Source organism: Cervus canadensis, chromosome 3 (assembly GCF_019320065.1).
Source record: "Cervus canadensis isolate Bull #8, Minnesota chromosome 3, ASM1932006v1, whole genome shotgun sequence".
Lineage (NCBI taxonomy): Eukaryota > Metazoa > Chordata > Mammalia > Artiodactyla > Cervidae > Cervus > Cervus canadensis.
The window spans coordinates 103620227-103638345 of NC_057388.1; the positions used below are offsets into that span (position 1 = coordinate 103620227).

The 18119-nt window shown below is 35.8% G+C and overlaps 1 protein-coding gene and 1 pseudogene across 1 annotated transcript; both read right to left on the reverse strand.

Annotated features, from left to right (window-relative positions):
* Positions 1-2517: 2517 nt before the first annotated feature.
* Positions 2518-3434, reverse strand: LOC122437907 (annotated as a pseudogene).
* A 4742-nt stretch (positions 3435-8176) lies between these two features.
* Positions 8177-9094, reverse strand: LOC122438013 (olfactory receptor 4A15-like). The gene has a single exon (XM_043462472.1). The coding sequence runs from the start codon at positions 9092-9094 to the stop codon at positions 8177-8179; it is 918 nt and encodes a 305-aa protein (XP_043318407.1).
* Positions 9095-18119: the final 9025 nt, after the last annotated feature.

Here is an 18119-nt window from a genome sequence, read left to right on the forward strand (position 1 = left end):
GGACTTCCAGAAGCTAGATTTATAAAAGGCAGAAGAAATAGAGATCAAACTGCCAACATCTGCTGGATCATAGAAAAAGGATGGGAATTCCAGGAAAAGATATGTTTCATTGACTACGTGAAAGTCTTTGATGGTGTGGACCACAACAGACTCTGAAAAAATTTTAAAGAAATGAGAATACCAGACTACCTTACCTGCTTCCTGAGAAACATGTATGCAGGTCAAGAAATAACAGAACTGGACATAGAACGATGGATTTGTTAAAAATTGGAAAAGGAGTACGTCAAGGTTGTATATTGTCACCCTGCTTATTTAAGTTATATGCAGAGTACGTCATGCGAAATGCTGGTCTGGATGAAGCACAAGCCAGAATCAAGATTGCAGGGAGAAATATCAGTAACCTCAGATATGCAGCTGACATCACCCTTGTGGCAGAAAGCAAAGAGGAGCTAAAGAGCCTCTTGATGAAGGTAAAAGAGGAGAGTGAAAAGTCTGGCTTAAAACTCAACATCCAAAAAACAAAAAGTCTAAGATCACCCATCACTTCATGACAAATAGATGGGGAAACAATGGAAACAGTGATTTACTTTATATTATTGGGCTCCAAAATCACTGCAGATGGTGACTGTAGCCATGAAATTAAAAGATACTTGCTCCTTGGAAGAAAAGCTACGACCAACCTAGACAGCGTATTAAACAGCAGAGACATTACTTTGCTGAAAAAGGTCTATATAGTCAAAGCTGTGGTTTTTCCAGTAGTCATGTATGGATGTGAGAGCTGGACTGTAAAGAAAGCTGAGCACCAAAGAATTGATGCTTTTGAACTGTGGTGTTGGTGAAGATTCTTGAGAGTCCCTTGGACAGCAAGGAGATTCAACCAATCCATCCTAAAGGAGATCAGTCCTGAATGTTCATTGGAAGGTCTGATGCTGAAGTTGAAGCTCCCATACTTTAGCCACCTGATGGAGATAACTGACTCATTAGAAAAGAACCTGATGCTAGGGAAGATCGAAGGCGGGACGAAAAGGGGCAACAGAGGATGATTTGTTTGGATGGCATCACAGACTTGATGGACATGTGTTTGAGCAAACTCTGGGAGTTGCTGATGGACAGGGAGGCCTGGTGTGCTGCAGTACATGGGGTTGCAAAGGGTTGGACATGACTGAGTGACTGAACTGAACTGAGCTCTGTATTTCATGTCTGAAGCTGGTGGATAGTGCTAAGGCTAACACATGAAAGGCAAGGCCCGTATCTCCATAGAAGGCTATGAAACACCATAAGCAAAAAAAAAGAGACAAGAATATTAAAAAATAGCAGAAGTATTGCCAGATATTCTAAACTATATTAGAAGATAAATGGAATATCTATGAAAATGTGATTCCAATCAAAGGTAATCCACTTGAGATATAGTGATTACCCAATTGGGAGAGTAAGTAGGATTTGATTATTTTTCTGTAATTACACACTGTTTATTCAGATGTTTTATCAAGTTAGACTCTTTATGATTAATACTTAAAAACTCTGAAACATCATTCTATTTCGACACCAACATGTCAAGCAATATTAACTAAATAATGTATGTAATCTTCCATGGTGCCTCAGATTGTAAAGAATCTGTCTTCAATGTGGGAGACCCATGTTTGATCCCTGAGTTGCAAAGATGCCCTGGAGAAGGGAATGGCAACCAACTCCAGTATTCTTGCCTGAAGAATTCCATGGAAAGAGGAGTTTGGCAGGCTACAGTCCATGGGGTTACAAAGAGTCAGACATGACTGAGAGACAAACACTTTCAGTTAAGAAACTAACTTATAGATACAAAAGTAAAACACATACTTCAGATATTAACATTAGCTGTCTTTGTGTGCAGAGAAGTGAACAAAAAATTTACTTTCAGTGTTTTTCAAAATCTGTAATGTGTTCCATTAATTCCAAAACAAAATTGTACTATTGGAAAGAGAAACATGATAAAATTTTCCACTAGCTAAAATAAATTTACAGTATTTACTTTACCTTAACTCATCATATCAGTTCAGTCACTCAATCGTGTCCAACTCTTTGTGACCCCATGGACTGCAGCATGCCAGGCCTCCTTGTCCATCACCAACATTCGGAGTTTATTCAAACTCACGTCCATTGAGTCGATTATGCCCTCCAACCATCTCATCCTCTGTCATCCCTTTCTCCTCTCACCTTCAATCTTTCCCAGTATCAGGGTCTTTCCATCACCTAGAACATAAATTTATAGCCTCCATAGAGGTGTATTATACCCCACAACTATACATATTTACATAAAAAACTGTAATAATCTTCAAAAGTATATTTCAAACAAAATACATATTTTGAACAATGAAGTTATGAACATTTTAATTGTGATCAATAGAAATATTCAAATAATAAAAGTTTTCATCATGTTCAAGTTACTAATCCTGAATAGGAATTTAATACAGATAACCATACAAGGCTTTCCTGGAAAGAGCAATTCTTCTCTGAAAACAAGTGACACATTTCCCTGCTACCTCATGTTCTTTTTCTGGTCCAGAGTTTTTTCATGGCATTGTTTATCTCTCCATTTCTCAGAGTATGGATTACAGGGTTCAACATGGGAGTGATAATGATATAAAACACCGTCAAGTATTTATCAATGGGTAAGGTGGAAGGAGGCCTCACATATATGAAAATACAGGGCGCAAAGAAGAGAAACACCACAGTGATGTGGGAGCCACAGGTGGACAAGGCTTTGTGCCTCCCTTCCTGACTAACATTTTTTAGGGAGTGCAGGATGACCCCATAGGAGATGAGTAAGAGCGTAAAGATGACCGAGGAGATTGCCCCATCATTGGCCAGCACTGTGAGGACAGTGATGGAGGTGTCAGAGCAGGCAAGTTTTATCAAGGGGTACATGTCACAGATGAAGTGGTCAATGACATCGGGGCCACAATAGCAAAGGTTGTAAACAAAGAGAGGATGAAATACCCCATGCAAAAACCCACCAACCAAAGTAAGTTGCAGCAACGGAATATCAATCTGCTTATTCATGATGGTCAAACAATGCAAGGGTGTGCAGATGGCCACGTAGCGGTCATAGGCCATGACCACCAGGAGTATTATATCAGCACCACCAAATAAGTGCCCTATGAAAAGTTGGATCATGCAAGCTTGGAAGGAAATGGTTTTCTCCTCACACAGGAAGCCTATAATCATATTTGGAGTAACTGTAGTAGAATAAACGCCATTGAGAAATGATAAGTAGCTAAGAAAGAAGTACATTGGGACATGCAGAGTTGGGCTGAAGATCGTAGTCAGGACAATGAGTAGGTTGCCCATCATCGTCACCAGGTAGATGAGCAAGAAGACCACAAATAACGTTCTCTGACGTGGAGGCTCTGAGTGAGCCCCAAGAGGACAAACTCAGTTACATTGTTCCTTTGTTCCATATTGCTTCTGTGTATCTTATGTCAGAGTTTCGGAAAAAATTACCTGTAAATATAATTATTACTAGACACTTCCTGAAATTTAAGATAGTTTGTTTACTCACCCAACTACTGAGCTTTATTATGATTCAGTAGTTTCAGACATTATCATAAAAGGCTGATAAAAACATTGTCTTGAATCTCAAAATCTTACAGAGTGGCAAATAACTAAGATACATGTTGGGAAAGGACAATTTAATTATTAGCTAGATGTGTTGCCACAAGTCTCTTTTCATCTGGAAGCTAATGAAATTGTATTTATAGTTAATACCTTATATAAAAATTTTAAAATGAATAAAGTTTTAATTAAAATGTAAAGAAAGATGTTCTTTATTTTGCATTTGACTTATTAAGGAGATAGTTGTCTCCATTCCAGGAGTGGAAGAATCTTTTTAACAAATCACTGACGTTTAAAATATATATATTTGACAAATTGAAATTTCTCTTTAGGATTTAGGAAAAGATACAGCAACATCAATTGAAAAAAGTAGGAATAGTATAATAGTATAATATTTTCAAATTATTTACAAATTAAACAGGATCCTCTTTAATATTCCAACATTCTCAATCTCTCTCTCTCTCTTCTTGTTTTTTCCTTCTCTCTCTTCCCTTCCCACTAAGTCTGCGGGTCTATAATGCACATTATTCCACTCTCAGAGTTCTAGCTGCCTGGGTTTCATCAGATCATCAACTTCATCTTCTAAATTCAGACACTGTCAAAATATTTTGAGCTAGTCCTCGTTGTACCAAAGATGGAAATTCTTTATGATCATCAGCTCAGTTCAGTTCAGTCGCTCAGTCGTGTCTAACTCTTTGTGACCCCCTGAATCGCAGCACACTAGGCCTCCCTGTCCATCACCAACTCCCAGAGTCCACCCAAACCCATGTCCATTGAGTCAATGATGCCATCCAACCATCTCACTCTCTGTCGTCCCCTTCTCCTCCTGCCCTCAGTCTTGCCCAGGATCAGGGTCTTTTCCAATGAGTCAGCTCTTTGCATCAGGTGGCCAAAGTATTGGACTTTCAGCTTCAACATCAGTCCTTCCAATGAACACCCAGGACTGATCTCCCTTAGGATGGACTGGTTGGATCTCCTCGCAGTCCAAGGGACTCTCAAGAGTCTTCTCCACACCACAGTTCATAAGTATCAATTCACTGATGCTCAGCTTTCTTTATAATCCAATTCTCACATCCATACATGACCACTGGAAAAACCATACCTTGACTAGATGAACCTTTGTTGGCAAAGTAATGTCTCTGCTTTTTAATATGCTATCTAGGTTGGTCATAACTTTCCTTCCAAGAAGTAAGTGTCTTTTAATTTCATGGCTGCAGTCACCATCTGCTGTGATTTTGGAGCCCTCAAAAAATAAAGACTGACCTGGTTTCCACTGTTTCACCATCTATTTCCCATGAAGTGACGGGACCAGATGCTCAACATGCTCTGAATGTTGAGCTTTAAGCCAACTTCTTCATTGTCCTCTTTCACTTTCATCAAGAGGCTTTTTAGTTTTTCTTCACTTTATGCCATAAGGGTGGTGTCATCTGCATAGCTGAGGTTACTGATATTTCTCCCAGCATTCTTGATTCCAGCTTGCGCTTCCTCCAGCCTAACGTTGCTCATGATGTACTCTGCATATAAGTTAAATAAGCAGGGTGACAATATACAGCCTTGACACACTCCTTTTCCTATTTGAAACCAAGCTGTTGTTCCATGTCCAGTTCTAACTGTTGCTTCCTGACCTGCATACAGGTTTCTCAAGAGATAGGTCAGGTGGTCTGGTATTCCCATCTCTTTCAGAATTTTCCACATTTTGTTGTGATCCACACAGTCGAAGGCTTTGGCATAGTCAATATGCAGAAATAGGTGTGGTGTTTTTTTTTTTTTTTTTTTGGAACTTTTTTTTCGGATGATCCAGTGGATGTTGTCCTCTTTTTAAAGAAGAAAACCATAAAGCAAAATTCATGACATCTATGGAGATGATTACAAATTTTTATTGAGCCATCAAACAATCCTTCACAATATTTGTTTTACTCTGGATGATAAATCAAGATATTAAAATGTAGTTTTCCTCAAAATGAATATGTATTGTCATATCATCCTAAGTATAATGTTATAGAAAATTTTCAAACTTGGAAAAATGACTCTAAAATTTAGAAAAGGAGGATAAGGAGGTAGAGGAGGAGGAGAAAAATATGTCCCTAAATTGAAGCTTCCAGATGGTGTAAAATCTACCATAGTAAGTGGAAATTTTAAAAATTATCACTGAATTTAATAATTATGTAGACATATTTTTTCTTGTTTTGGATAAACTATTTCTTTATCACAAATAAAATAAATAAAGTTGTTTTGAAAAAAATTAAGTGTTTTAAAAAGTTATTTTTAAAAAAGTTAAAAGTTATAAGAGCATTGGAAGGGTATGGAATTTTCCAAAAATTATATGATAAAACTAATCAAAAAGTAAAATAATACTTAACCATTTTTATATTAAAAATAATATTTATAACATAAATGTTATAATGAAGTAAATAGATATAGAGAGCTAATCAACATTTATCAGTAAAAATTCTCACTCTAATGGGTTAAGAATTCAAGTAATTGACAGGTCTGAAGAAGGAATTCTATGTTCCATACATTGTGCAAGAAACCAAGAACAAAAAGAAAATGAAGTAACTTTCCCTGACTTCAAAGCAATTACAAACCAATAAACATGGACTTAATAAATTAACAAACAAATCTATCTCATCACTTGAAATAACTAAACAATTTTGAAAACTAAATTTCTGTCTTGGTCCTTTTGTGCCGTTATTAAAAAGTATCATAGACTGGATGGTTTAAACAACAAATATCTATTTTTTGAAGTTTTGAAATCTTATAAATCCAAGATTAAAGTGCCGGCAGTTTCCATGTCTGTTAAGGTTACCTCCTTGGTTGGTAGACGGCCATCTGTTGCTGTTTCCTCATTCGGCAGAAGGCTCAAGTGAACGCTTGGAGTATGTTTATAGAGTATTAATCACATTCATTACCTGAAAAAACCCACCTCCAAATGCCACCACATTTTAAAGGAGTTAGCAAGATTTTGGACAACACAGACATTCAGGTTTATATAGCAACATTCAGAAGCGGAAAGATACATGTCCTGAGTTCTGATCCATTCAAATGCTTGGTGTTATTCTGTGAACAGTATTGTGCTTGAGGGAGTCGTCTGGTGGCTCAGTGGTAACGAGTCTGCCTGCCAATGCAAGAGACACAGATTGGATCCCTAAGTCAAGAAGATCCCCTGGAGAAGGAAACGGCAACCCGCTCCAGTATTCATGGACCCATGGACAGAAGAACCTGGCAAGCTAGAATCCATGGGGTTGCAAAAGAGTCTGATACGACTTAGCAACTAAACAACAATTTTGTTTGAGAAGACTTTGAGATAATATAAGAAATCTCCATGTAACTGGAATAAAAATCAGGATATGAGATTTCTTACAGTGTGAGTTACTACTGAAAAGAACTCATTGCCCCATAGCTTTAGCCCAGTATGAATCCAGACAAATTATGAGAGGCAGCATAGTGTTTCTTTGATCACATGCTTTCATCATTTTGAAGCACATATTATTTAATTTCAAGCTTGACTGAGAAAGAGAGAGGACTCTATGAAGGATATCTCCATTAAGTAAAACAATATATTCTGGCCTATTTATTTCCTAGTAGCCTATATCTCATTAATAAAAGGAATAAGAATGGCATATATTATTGGCATCTTTCTTAAAAATTGGTATTGAGCTCTGTAATTCATGTCTGAAGCTAATGAATTATGAGTTATGCTAAGCTTAACACATGAAAGGCAGAACCTGGATCTCTGTAGAAAGCTGTGAAACACTACAAACAAAAAAAGAGATGGAGATATTGAAAAATAGCAGAGGTATTACCAGACATTTTAAATTATCTGGGAAGATTAATGGATCATCTTTATGAAAATATAATTCCAAACAAAGTTGTTCCACCTGATATATTATGATAAAACAATCTGGAAAATAATTAAGATTGGTTATTTTTCTGTATATAAACCTTGCTCATTCAGATTATCTTTATAAACTTAGACTTTTTATGATTAATACTTTTAACTCTGAAGTGTCATTCTACTTTGATATTAACATACTAAGCAATATTAACAAAATAATATATGTAAGCAAAATTACATACATAAAACTAAAATGCATGCTTCAGATATCAATATTGGTGATCTTTGTATGGAGAGACATGAACAAAAGGTTTAATGCCATATTACTGACATTATTTTTCAAAATCTGTAATGTGTCCTACTAATTCTGAAAAATATTACAGTATATGAGAAACATTAGAAAATCTTCTACTGACTAATTTTACAGTATTTGCTACACTTTAACTTATTATAGAGACCAAAAATCTATAGTCCCCAGATAGACAATGTTACACTACCATACTATACATAATTTCATAAGAAATTGTGATAATATTAAAATTACATTTAGAACAAAATATATACTTTGAATTACTAAATGATGAAATTCTTAAAATTCATATTTTGATCATTAAGTATTCAAATCATAAATATTTTCAAAATATCCAGGTTATTAATTCTGAGTAGAAATTTAATACAGTTAAATAATCATACAAGACTTTCTTGGAAAGAGCAATTCTTCTTTGAAAATAGATAGTATGTTTCCCTGCTGCCTCACTTTCCTTTTCTGATCCAGAGCTTTTTCATGGCATTTTTCATTTCACCATTTCTCAGAGTATAGATTAGAGGGTTCAGCATAGGGGTGATAATGGTATAAAACACAGTCAAGTATTTATCAATAGGTAAAGTACAGGGGGGTCTCACATATGTAAAAGTAGAGGGCACAAAGAAGAGGAGCACCACAGTGATGTGGGAGCCACAGGTGGACAAGGCTTTGTGCCTCCCTTCCTGACTAACATTTTTTAGGGAGTGCAGGATGACCCCATAGGAGATGAGTAAGAGCGTAAAGATGACCGAGGAGATTGCCCCATCATTGGCCAGCACTGTGAGGACAGTGATGGAGGTGTCAGAGCAGGCAAATTTTATCAAGGGGTACATGTCACAGATGAAGTGGTCAATGACATCGGGGCCACAATAGCGAAGGTTGTAAACAAAGAGAGGATGAAGTACCCCATGCAAAAACCCACCAACCAAAGTGAGTAGCAGCAACAGAATACAAACCTGCTTATTCATGATGGTCAAATAATGCAAGGGTGTGCAGATGGCCACGTAGCGGTCATAGGCCATGACCACCAGGAGTATTATATCAGCACCACCAAACAAGTGCCCTATGAAAAGTTGGATCATGCAAGCTTGGAAGGAAATGGTTTTCTTTTCACACAGCAAGTCTATAATCATATTTGGAGTGACTGTTGTAGAATAAACACCATCAAGAAATGATAAGTAGCCAAGAAAGAAGTACATAGGGACATGCAGAGTTGGACTGAACACCACAGTCAGGATAATGAGTAGATTGCCCATCATCATCACCAGGTAGATGAGCAAGAAGACAACAAATAATATTCTCTGACCCTGGACACTCTGTGGGAGCCCCAAGAGAACAAATTCAGTTACATTATTCCTTTGTTCCATAGGTTCTTCTGTAGGTCTTATTTCAAAATTTGGGGCAAAATTACCTTCAAATATAATTACTAGAGGATTTCTGAAGTCTTAAGTTAAATTGTTTATTCATTCAAACAATGAACCTTAAGGTTTATTATGATGCAGTACAGTCAGATATTATAAGGTTGATCAAAACATTGGCTTGATCTCAAAAATCTTACAGAGTGGCAAATAATTGAGACTTATATACACGGAAAAAAGGACCCAGTATTAAATAAAATAGGTGCCACAACTAGCTTTCCATCTGGAAGCTAATGAAATTGCAAACATAGTTAATATCTTATATAAAAGAAAAACTGAATAAAGTTTTAGCTAAAAATGTAAAGCAATATTTTCTTTATTTTATATTCGATTTATTAAGGGGATGACTGTCTCCATTCCAGGAGTGGAAGAATCTTCTTAACCAATCACTGAAATTTCAAATTGATATATTTGACAGTTTGATATTTCTGTTTTAGATTTAGGGAAAGATCCAATAACATCAACTGAAAAAAGTATTAATAGCTTGAAAAACAATTTATGTTTTAGGGAGTATACATAGAGTAACTTTCTAAAATAGACAAATATCTATAAGCTATGAATAAAATTATAAATAAAATATAAAAATATTTAAAGGAAGAATACATCTATCTAAATGACCAACAAACATACAATCAGATGCTGAAACTCACCTGTGAACAGAAAAGTAGATATTTTACCTTGGGTTCTTGAAAGTTACTGAATCAACATTTACAGATGCTACATCATCTTTTAATTTTGAACAGTTTAACAAATAATGTTTAGAGAACATAGCGAATGAATCTAACATCAAATTTATAAATATATGTTCATGAAAATATTCCCAGATAGTTACACTTGAAATTAATTTCTATTAAAACTTTATGTTATGGAAGGAAATTTTATTTTAGTGAATTAGAACATGAAGATATCTAAAAAGTATTACAAAATGGAATCACTATTAATATATTTTAGTCATCACAAAAGATTCCTAATATGGCTGATTATGAAAATCACAAAGGAAAACTCTTAAACGACTGAATTCTCACACCACCAATGTACTCTTGCAAAATGGAAAGCCTAAGGCAGAATCTTGTGTGTAAGTGCAATTCCAGTTTACCTGCATAAGAAGATAATCATGTAATCCATATTCTGGGCTCTGATGCTTTCTCCTTTTCCCATCGTAACTGATGCCAACTCTGTGAACACAAAAAGTCAGATACATTCATTATCATTTGCCTTTCCATGTGACCAACTCTTTCCATGTTTGCAGAAAATCTAATTCATCTCAGTATTTCAGAAAGACATTATCTTTCAAACTATTTGGATTTTCAACGTGAATATGAATGTCCTGTTACCTAAAGAACTCTGACTCAATTATGAAGAAAGACTCAGAATATTCATAGTTATCAGGATTTTTTCTGAACACCAACGATAAATCAACACTTTAATTGGAGAGAAAAATGGAAATTATGTATGAATTATTTACATAAAAATGTTGCTCTATGTATTTTATACCAATCAAAGTAAAATAGTGAACTAACATTTATAGTGTTTTGATTCTGAACCAGTTTGAGTGTTTTCTCTTCATTGTTGAACTTTGGTTTTCCTGAAGGATGGAGAATAATTTCATATACTTAGTTGATCATGATTTGAGTCTACTGTTTAAATTCATAAAAGTCTGACATGTGAAGTGAGAGAAAAGGTCCATAAACACCTTATCTATATTTGAAAAGTCACACATATTATTGAGTCATTCAATTGGTGCTTCTCCAGGGATAATTTTGGACTAATTAAATTCCTTGGGAAACCATAATCATAACTTTGATAGTACTTTCTTTACCTCTAGAGATGCCACGAGGGTAATCATCATGTGGAACAGGACTTGGAGAAACCTGTCCTCTAGGAGAAAAGCTATAAAAAAAAAATTTTAGGCCATTTTACCAAAATGGAAAAGCCCAGTCTAGACAGTAGTAAAATATCTAAAAATTTCCTTGATTAAATTATGACCTACAAAATAGGTAAACCTACTTCAGTTTAAACTCTTTCATTGAAGATTATATCTGATTTGATTTCTGGAAAATGATGGATGCTGATATCAGAACAAGTCATTCAAAACCTGTTTCAAATGCAGATAATTTTTTTTCACATAGTTTGTCACATAGTTTCAGAAAGGCAAGTTGATAAAATTGGTGCTAGTAGGGAAGTGGGGATAAAGAAAACATTTGTGAAACTATTATTCCATTCATCTGAAAGTATTCATTAGCCAGATACCAAAGTAGACAATTCCTATGCCATTGCCTAGCTGCAATACATTGCAAAGGATTTATACAGTGTAGGTAGAGAGATATATGGATAGGTAGATTGATAGTAATGCACTACACTTATATTTTTATATATAATTTTTATATATCATATTATAAAGTACTGGAGAAGGCAGTGGCAAACCACTGCAGCATTCTTGCCTTGAGAACACCATGAACAGTATGGAAAAGCACAAAGATATGACACTGAAAGCTGAGTCCCCCGGGTGTATGAACGTGAGAGTTGGACTGTAAAGAAGGATGAACACTGGAGAATCGATACTTTCAAACTGTGGCTCTGGAAGAGACTCTCCAGAGTCTCTTGGACTGCAAGGAGATCAAACCAGTCAACCCTAAAGGAAATTAGCCCTGAATATTCGTTGGAAGGACTGATGCTGAAGGTAAAGCTCCAATACCTGATGTAAAGGGCTGACTTATTGAAAAAGACCCTGATGCTGGGAAGACTGAGGGCAAGAGGAGGCGGGCCATTGGTGTGCTTTGCTGCACACCTCAAACCAGCACGACACTGTAAATCAGTGCTGGAAAGCATCGGTATGCCGTCTCACCAAGTGGTACCCTCTGCACTGTGATTCGTCAGACACAAAAGTTACAGTTTCTCTCTCATCGCATTCAGATTACTTATGGACAACTTTAACAAAATCTGTTGTCTCTACTTTCAAAATATATCATTTATTTATTCATTCCCCACACCCAATCTCCACTTTTTCCTGGCCCACTGCTTATACAACAGCATCTTGACAAGTCTCTCTACTTACATAATCCCTTTGAAGATGTTATTCTCTTCAAGTAGCACAAATTACACTCTTTAAATCTTGTTCTAATTATATCTCTCAACAGTTCAAAACTCCCACAGTAGATTCCAATCACACACCCACAGTTGAATGTCTCACATTAAGTAAGAATGCTAATCCTCATTTTTACCTGAAATCATTGAGGCTGAGAACGTCTCATTAATTGACCAAGAGCACATATTTTTATGTAACAAAGGTAGGATATGAATACAAGTTTGAATTGTTTCAAAATAATTTAATATCTTACATTATAAAGATGGCAATACTCTTGTGAATCCTAATTTCCACAATTTTCTGATAGTCTTCCTGATGAAGGCTTGTTCACAATCTGAGTTGCTCCTAAGTTACTTACAAAGACTTGGAACTCTTCTTTCATCCAGTATGAACACAGAGGGCAAAAGACTGCATCATTGCTTGAGTAAATACCTTCTTTAACTGTCCATTTTCTCAGTGGAATCTTCTGACTATTCAGAAAAATATTTTTATTTCCACTCGTGCTTAGTTGCTCAATTGTGTCCAAATTTTGCGTGGACTGTAGCCCTGCAGGTTCCTCTGTCTATAAGTGCTTTGTTTATAGGATTCTCTGGGCAAGAATACTGGGTAGCCATTCCCTTCTCTAGGGGATCTTCCACACCCAGGGACTGAACTTGGGTCTCCTGCACTGCAGGCAGGTACTTTACCATCTGAGCCACCAGGGAAGCACTTTAATTTGCACTAAATATTGTTTAAGAGAAATTCCATGGTGACCATGAAAATACTAAAGCTTGTCATGTTAGGATAATTCATCAAAAAGAGCAGCAAATCCTATGTTTAAATAAATAAGACAGCAATTAACCATTTTCCAGGAAAGTGCATCTCAAGTAGCTTCTTTTCCTACTAATTTCAAGGTATTATAATAGCATTCAATTGTTTACTCTTTCTTATTCTGTCATGTTAGTGTGACCAGACCACTTGACTTAAGATTTTGAAAGACATTCCTGTATATGTAATGCTATACACTTTTTTTTTTCCAATGCCACTTTAAGCCTACCAAGGACTTCCAAGGTGGTTCCATGACAAGGAATCCACCTGCTATTGCAGGATATGCAAGAGACTTGGTTTCAGTCTCTTGGTTGGGAAGATCCCTGGAGAAGGGAATGGCAACTCCAATATTCTTGCCTGAAAAATTCTATGGACAGAAGAGCCTAGCAGGTTACAGTCTATGGGCTAAACAAGGAGTCGAACATGACTGAGCAACTGAGCATGCAGGAAAACACAAGTCTAAGAAAGGGCCTAAAAGGGTATAATTTTTCCCTGTAGGTGTGAAGATAATTGGACATTGTCTCCCTTCTAACATCATTAGAATCAAAATTGATCCAAGACTGATTCTTGCTTAATTAAATTCGGTGTCATTTTCCACTAACATTTAAAAGTACATATTTATGCAAAGATACTACTAAATCACATCACAGAATTAGTATAAGAAAGATGTCCATGGAGAAAAAATATCTTTAGAATCATTTTGAGATTATCACCAGTCTCAATTTAAAAAAAGTAGTTATAGTCTTATTAAGTGCTTCTAGACAAAAAAAATAGAGGGCAGACATAGGAGGGACAATTCTACTATGAATAAAGTAATCATTGAAGTCCTTTCCTAAAAGGTGATTGAAAGGGCAGAAAGTGGCTACCAGTGGGAGTACTGTTACAGAGAGCAAAATTAAGTAAAAATTAACTAAATAAAGTTATCTTGTTTCAGAGATGACCTGATATATATGTAGAAATCTCTAAAAGAATTTTAGAGAATTCTTTGGAATTCATTGGAGTACTTATGTTGCAAAGAAGTGGTGCATTTACTCTTGTCTTGACTTACATTTTAATTGAAAAGCTTTCAAAATTTCATTGCTGAGTATCCTGTGACCTGTGAATTTGTCCTATTCAGCCTTTATTATGTTCAGGTATCTTTTTGTGACTAATTTGCTCTAGAGGTGTTTTTTGTTTGTTTGTTTGTTTAATCATGAAAGGATGCTGAATTTCTATATTTTCAATAAAGAACACAAAGGAGAAATTAAGAAAAAATTCCCATCTGTACTAGCATCAAAGAAAATAAAATAATTAAGAGTAAACTTAATCAAGCAGCAAAAGTCTTATGCACTGAAAATTACAAAATGTTGCTGAACAATGTTATAAATGACATTTTTTTTGTAAATAAAAATAAATTACAAAAATTAAAAAATAAATTAAAAAAATACAAGCTAGATTATTTATTATTAAGATATCAACATTATCCAAACTGATCTACATGTTCAATGTAATCTCTATCAAAATGTTATTGCAAACAGAGGAAAATCCATCCTGATATTTATATAAAATTACAAGAGATTGCAAATAACCAAAATTATTATGCTTTCTGATTCTGAAGTATACCATATAGCTACTGTAGTGAAGAGAGAATGGTATTGACATAAAGAGAAAGACATATAGTGTGGCATGACCAAGATGGTGGAGTTCCACCCACCAGTTGACCAACACTGGCCCTGGTACCCTGGGACTCCAAAGTCAGCTGTTTTGTGACCCAGAGCTACACAACAGTGGACCTACCACACAGTCAGTCAATTTCATTCCTGAGTATTTACCTTAAAAAATGGAAAATGTTAATTAGAAAAGACATGCACTCCTATGTTCACTGGAGCATTTTTTTTTCCAATAGAAACATTGTGGAAGCAACCTAAATACCCATCAAGAGAACATATGTATGTAGGTGTGTGCAATGAAAGTTTATATATAAAGAAATATTGCCACAATAAAAATTAAATATTGCCATTTGTTACAACATAGTATTAAACCATTAATAAGTGCAACAAAGTAGAGAAAGAGAAATATCCTATGATTTTATTTACATGAGGAATACAAAAAACAAATGAACAGAAACAAAGTAATAGAATAAACAGCTGCTTGAGGGATGGGAGTGGCTGTGGAGAGAAATGGATGAATGAGATAAGAGAAATGAACTTTCAGGTATGAAATAAATGAGCCATGATATGACGTGTACAGTATGGGGAACATAGTCAATAGTCACATTCTTGTATGTTGAAGGTCAATAATACTTCAGAAGATAATGGACAAACTCAGAAAAAGAGCTCATATTTCTGGTTACCAAAGAAAACAGGAGAGGGGAAAGGGGAATCGGATGAAAGCAGTCATTAGGTACAAAATCCCAGTTATAAGATATCTAAGTACCAGGGAGGTAATATACAACATGAAAAATATAGTTAGCATTGTTCTATGTTACATACGAAGGTTGTTAAGAGAGTAAATTTAAAAAATTCTCATAAAAGGGAAATTTTATTTCTATTTATTTAAGTTTATATCTATATGAGATGATGGATGTTTACTAAACCCATTGTAATCATCATTTCATGACGTATATATGTCAAAACATTATGCTATACATCTTTAAACTTATACAGTGCCCTATAACAATTATATTTCAATAAAACTGGAATGAAAAATAATGTTGTTGTCACACTCAGTTGCTCAATCATGTCCAGCTCTTTGCTACCCCCATGAACTGTAGCCCACGAAGCTCCTCTGTCCAAGGAATTTTCCAGGCAAGAATACTAGAGTGGGTTGTCATTTCCTCCTCCAGAGGATCTTCCTGACCGAGGAATCGAACCTGTCTCCTGCAACTCCCGAGTTGGCAGGCAGATTCTTTACCACTGAGCCACCTGGGCTTCAGTGAAATAAAATAGAAAACCTAGAAATAAACCTGTGTGTATGTGCCCAGTGATTTTTCAACCAGGAAAGGACATCTTGTTCAACAAATGGTGTTATGAAAGCCTTATATTCACAAAGGAGTGAAATGGAACCCTTACCTTACACCATATGCAAAAAAACAAATCAAAGTTTATCAAAGACACTTAAAATAGTGGGCTTCCCAGGTGGACCTGGTGATAAACAATATATCTGCCAATGCAGGAGATGCAACACAGTAGAAAATATAGAAGTTCATAACTCTGCATTTATTGATGATTTCTTGAGTATGACACAAAAAACACAGGTAAGAAAGGAAAAAATAGAAAACTTTACTTTATCAAATTTTAATTTTTTTGCATCAAAGAGACTATTAATAGAGGCCAACAGCAGCCCACGAAACTGGATAAAATATTTACAAATATATCTGAAAAGAAATTAATATCAGAATAAATAAAGATCTATATATCAACAACAATACAAACCAAACTATGAATCTATGAATCCATCACAAATTTCCATTGCCTACTAGTTCACATCGCAACTTCCCTGTCTAAGACTCAAGACCCTCCCCCACGATAGTCAACCGCATGTTTTTCTAAGAGTCCCTCCCACTCAGTCAAGCCTGTCGCTTATTCCTGAACACACTTCAGTCTATTTTATGCAGTGGGAAAGGCCCTGGGTTTCAGGGTGTGCAGATTTAACTCTCCACTGCAGTCAGGTCGCTTACTGATCATGCAAAATACAAATCCAAAAAAAAAACAAAACAATGCAATGGTCAGTCAGTGTGTGTCAGGGAGTTGTTTGCGAGACTGTGATAAGATCTTAAAGATTTTTAGTTTTTAAGTCCCACAAAACCCATATGAAATAGGAACTAGCATTATCTTGATTGTTTAATGAAGTGGATAAGGCTCAGAGAACTTGTGTAATTTGCCCAAAGCCTTTGGTAGCTATGTGGCTAAATTTGTAGCTCAGGCTACTAATCACTCCCTTCTCAACCCCTCCAAGAATTTTACGCCTTGCCTCACAACACTTTCATAAGAATCAAACAGGCATGAGAATGTTTGGAGAGCACTATCCAAATAGTTATCATGATTATTTTCCATTCCTGTAAGCTCTGGGCTTCCTGCTTCCTTTTGTTGTTGTTTAGTCACCAAGTCATGTGTGACTCTTCATGACCCCATGGACTGTAGCACGCCAGGCTTCCCTATACCTCAACATCTCCTGGAGTTTGCCCAAATTCATGTCCATTGAATCATTGATGCTATCCAACGATCTTATCCTCTGTTGCCCTCTCTGCTTCTGCCTTCAATTTTTCCTGCTCCCTATGTCTAAACTTCATCTGTTAAACTAATCCATGACCATGTGTCTTTCAGTCTCACTTCATCCCGCAAATCCCCTTCACTTGTTATCCTATATATCATCCAATCACTTAGTGGGAGTTATTTCAATAGGACAACAATTTCTAATGATTTTCAAGAAATATTAAAACAGATGGTATAAGTGTCCAAAGATTTAAACAGAAAAACATGCTTGTGGCTGCAGAAGAATTCATATTTCATCTACATAGAAAAGGCTACCAGAAAGACAGTCAGCTAGGCCATTGTATAAAATGATGGATCTGTACCTTTCACTTAGCTATACTTGAATTTAATTTGTAAACTGTTTCCAACCCACACCTTAGAAGAAGCATCATTACTAAGATGTTCTCCTTTGGTTAACAGACCTGGGCTAAAAGAGATCAAGATGTCATTTTCCAATGGCACAGAATTTCAAAGTATTCAGACTTTCATCCTTTGAACTGCCTCCCTTTGAGACTGTGTCTCTGCTGACTGAGGCACGAATCACCATATAAATGAATTTCCATCCAGCCCTGCAATGATTCACTTTTCCTAGGGGCAGAGGTTCACTGGAGCCAGGCCAAGCAGATGCCCCACAAACATAAAGTCAGCTCATGGTATTATTCATTCAATCAGTTTATCCGCAACTAAGATCTCTTTTTCAGTAAAATGTCCACACAATGATTCATTTGCCTGATAATATAGGTGAAGAAAAGTCAATAGAACTTGTTCTTGGCCATCTGGCTAGTACCAGGACTGAAATATTCTATTGTTTTATTTGGTAGTCTCTACATCTTTCAAAACTGCTATTAAT

What these genes read in the sequence shown, in the direction of transcription:
- LOC122438013 (XM_043462472.1), bottom strand. Translation starts at nt 9,094, where the DNA reads ATGGAACAAAGGAATAATGTAACTGAATTTGTTCTCTTGGGGCTCCCA.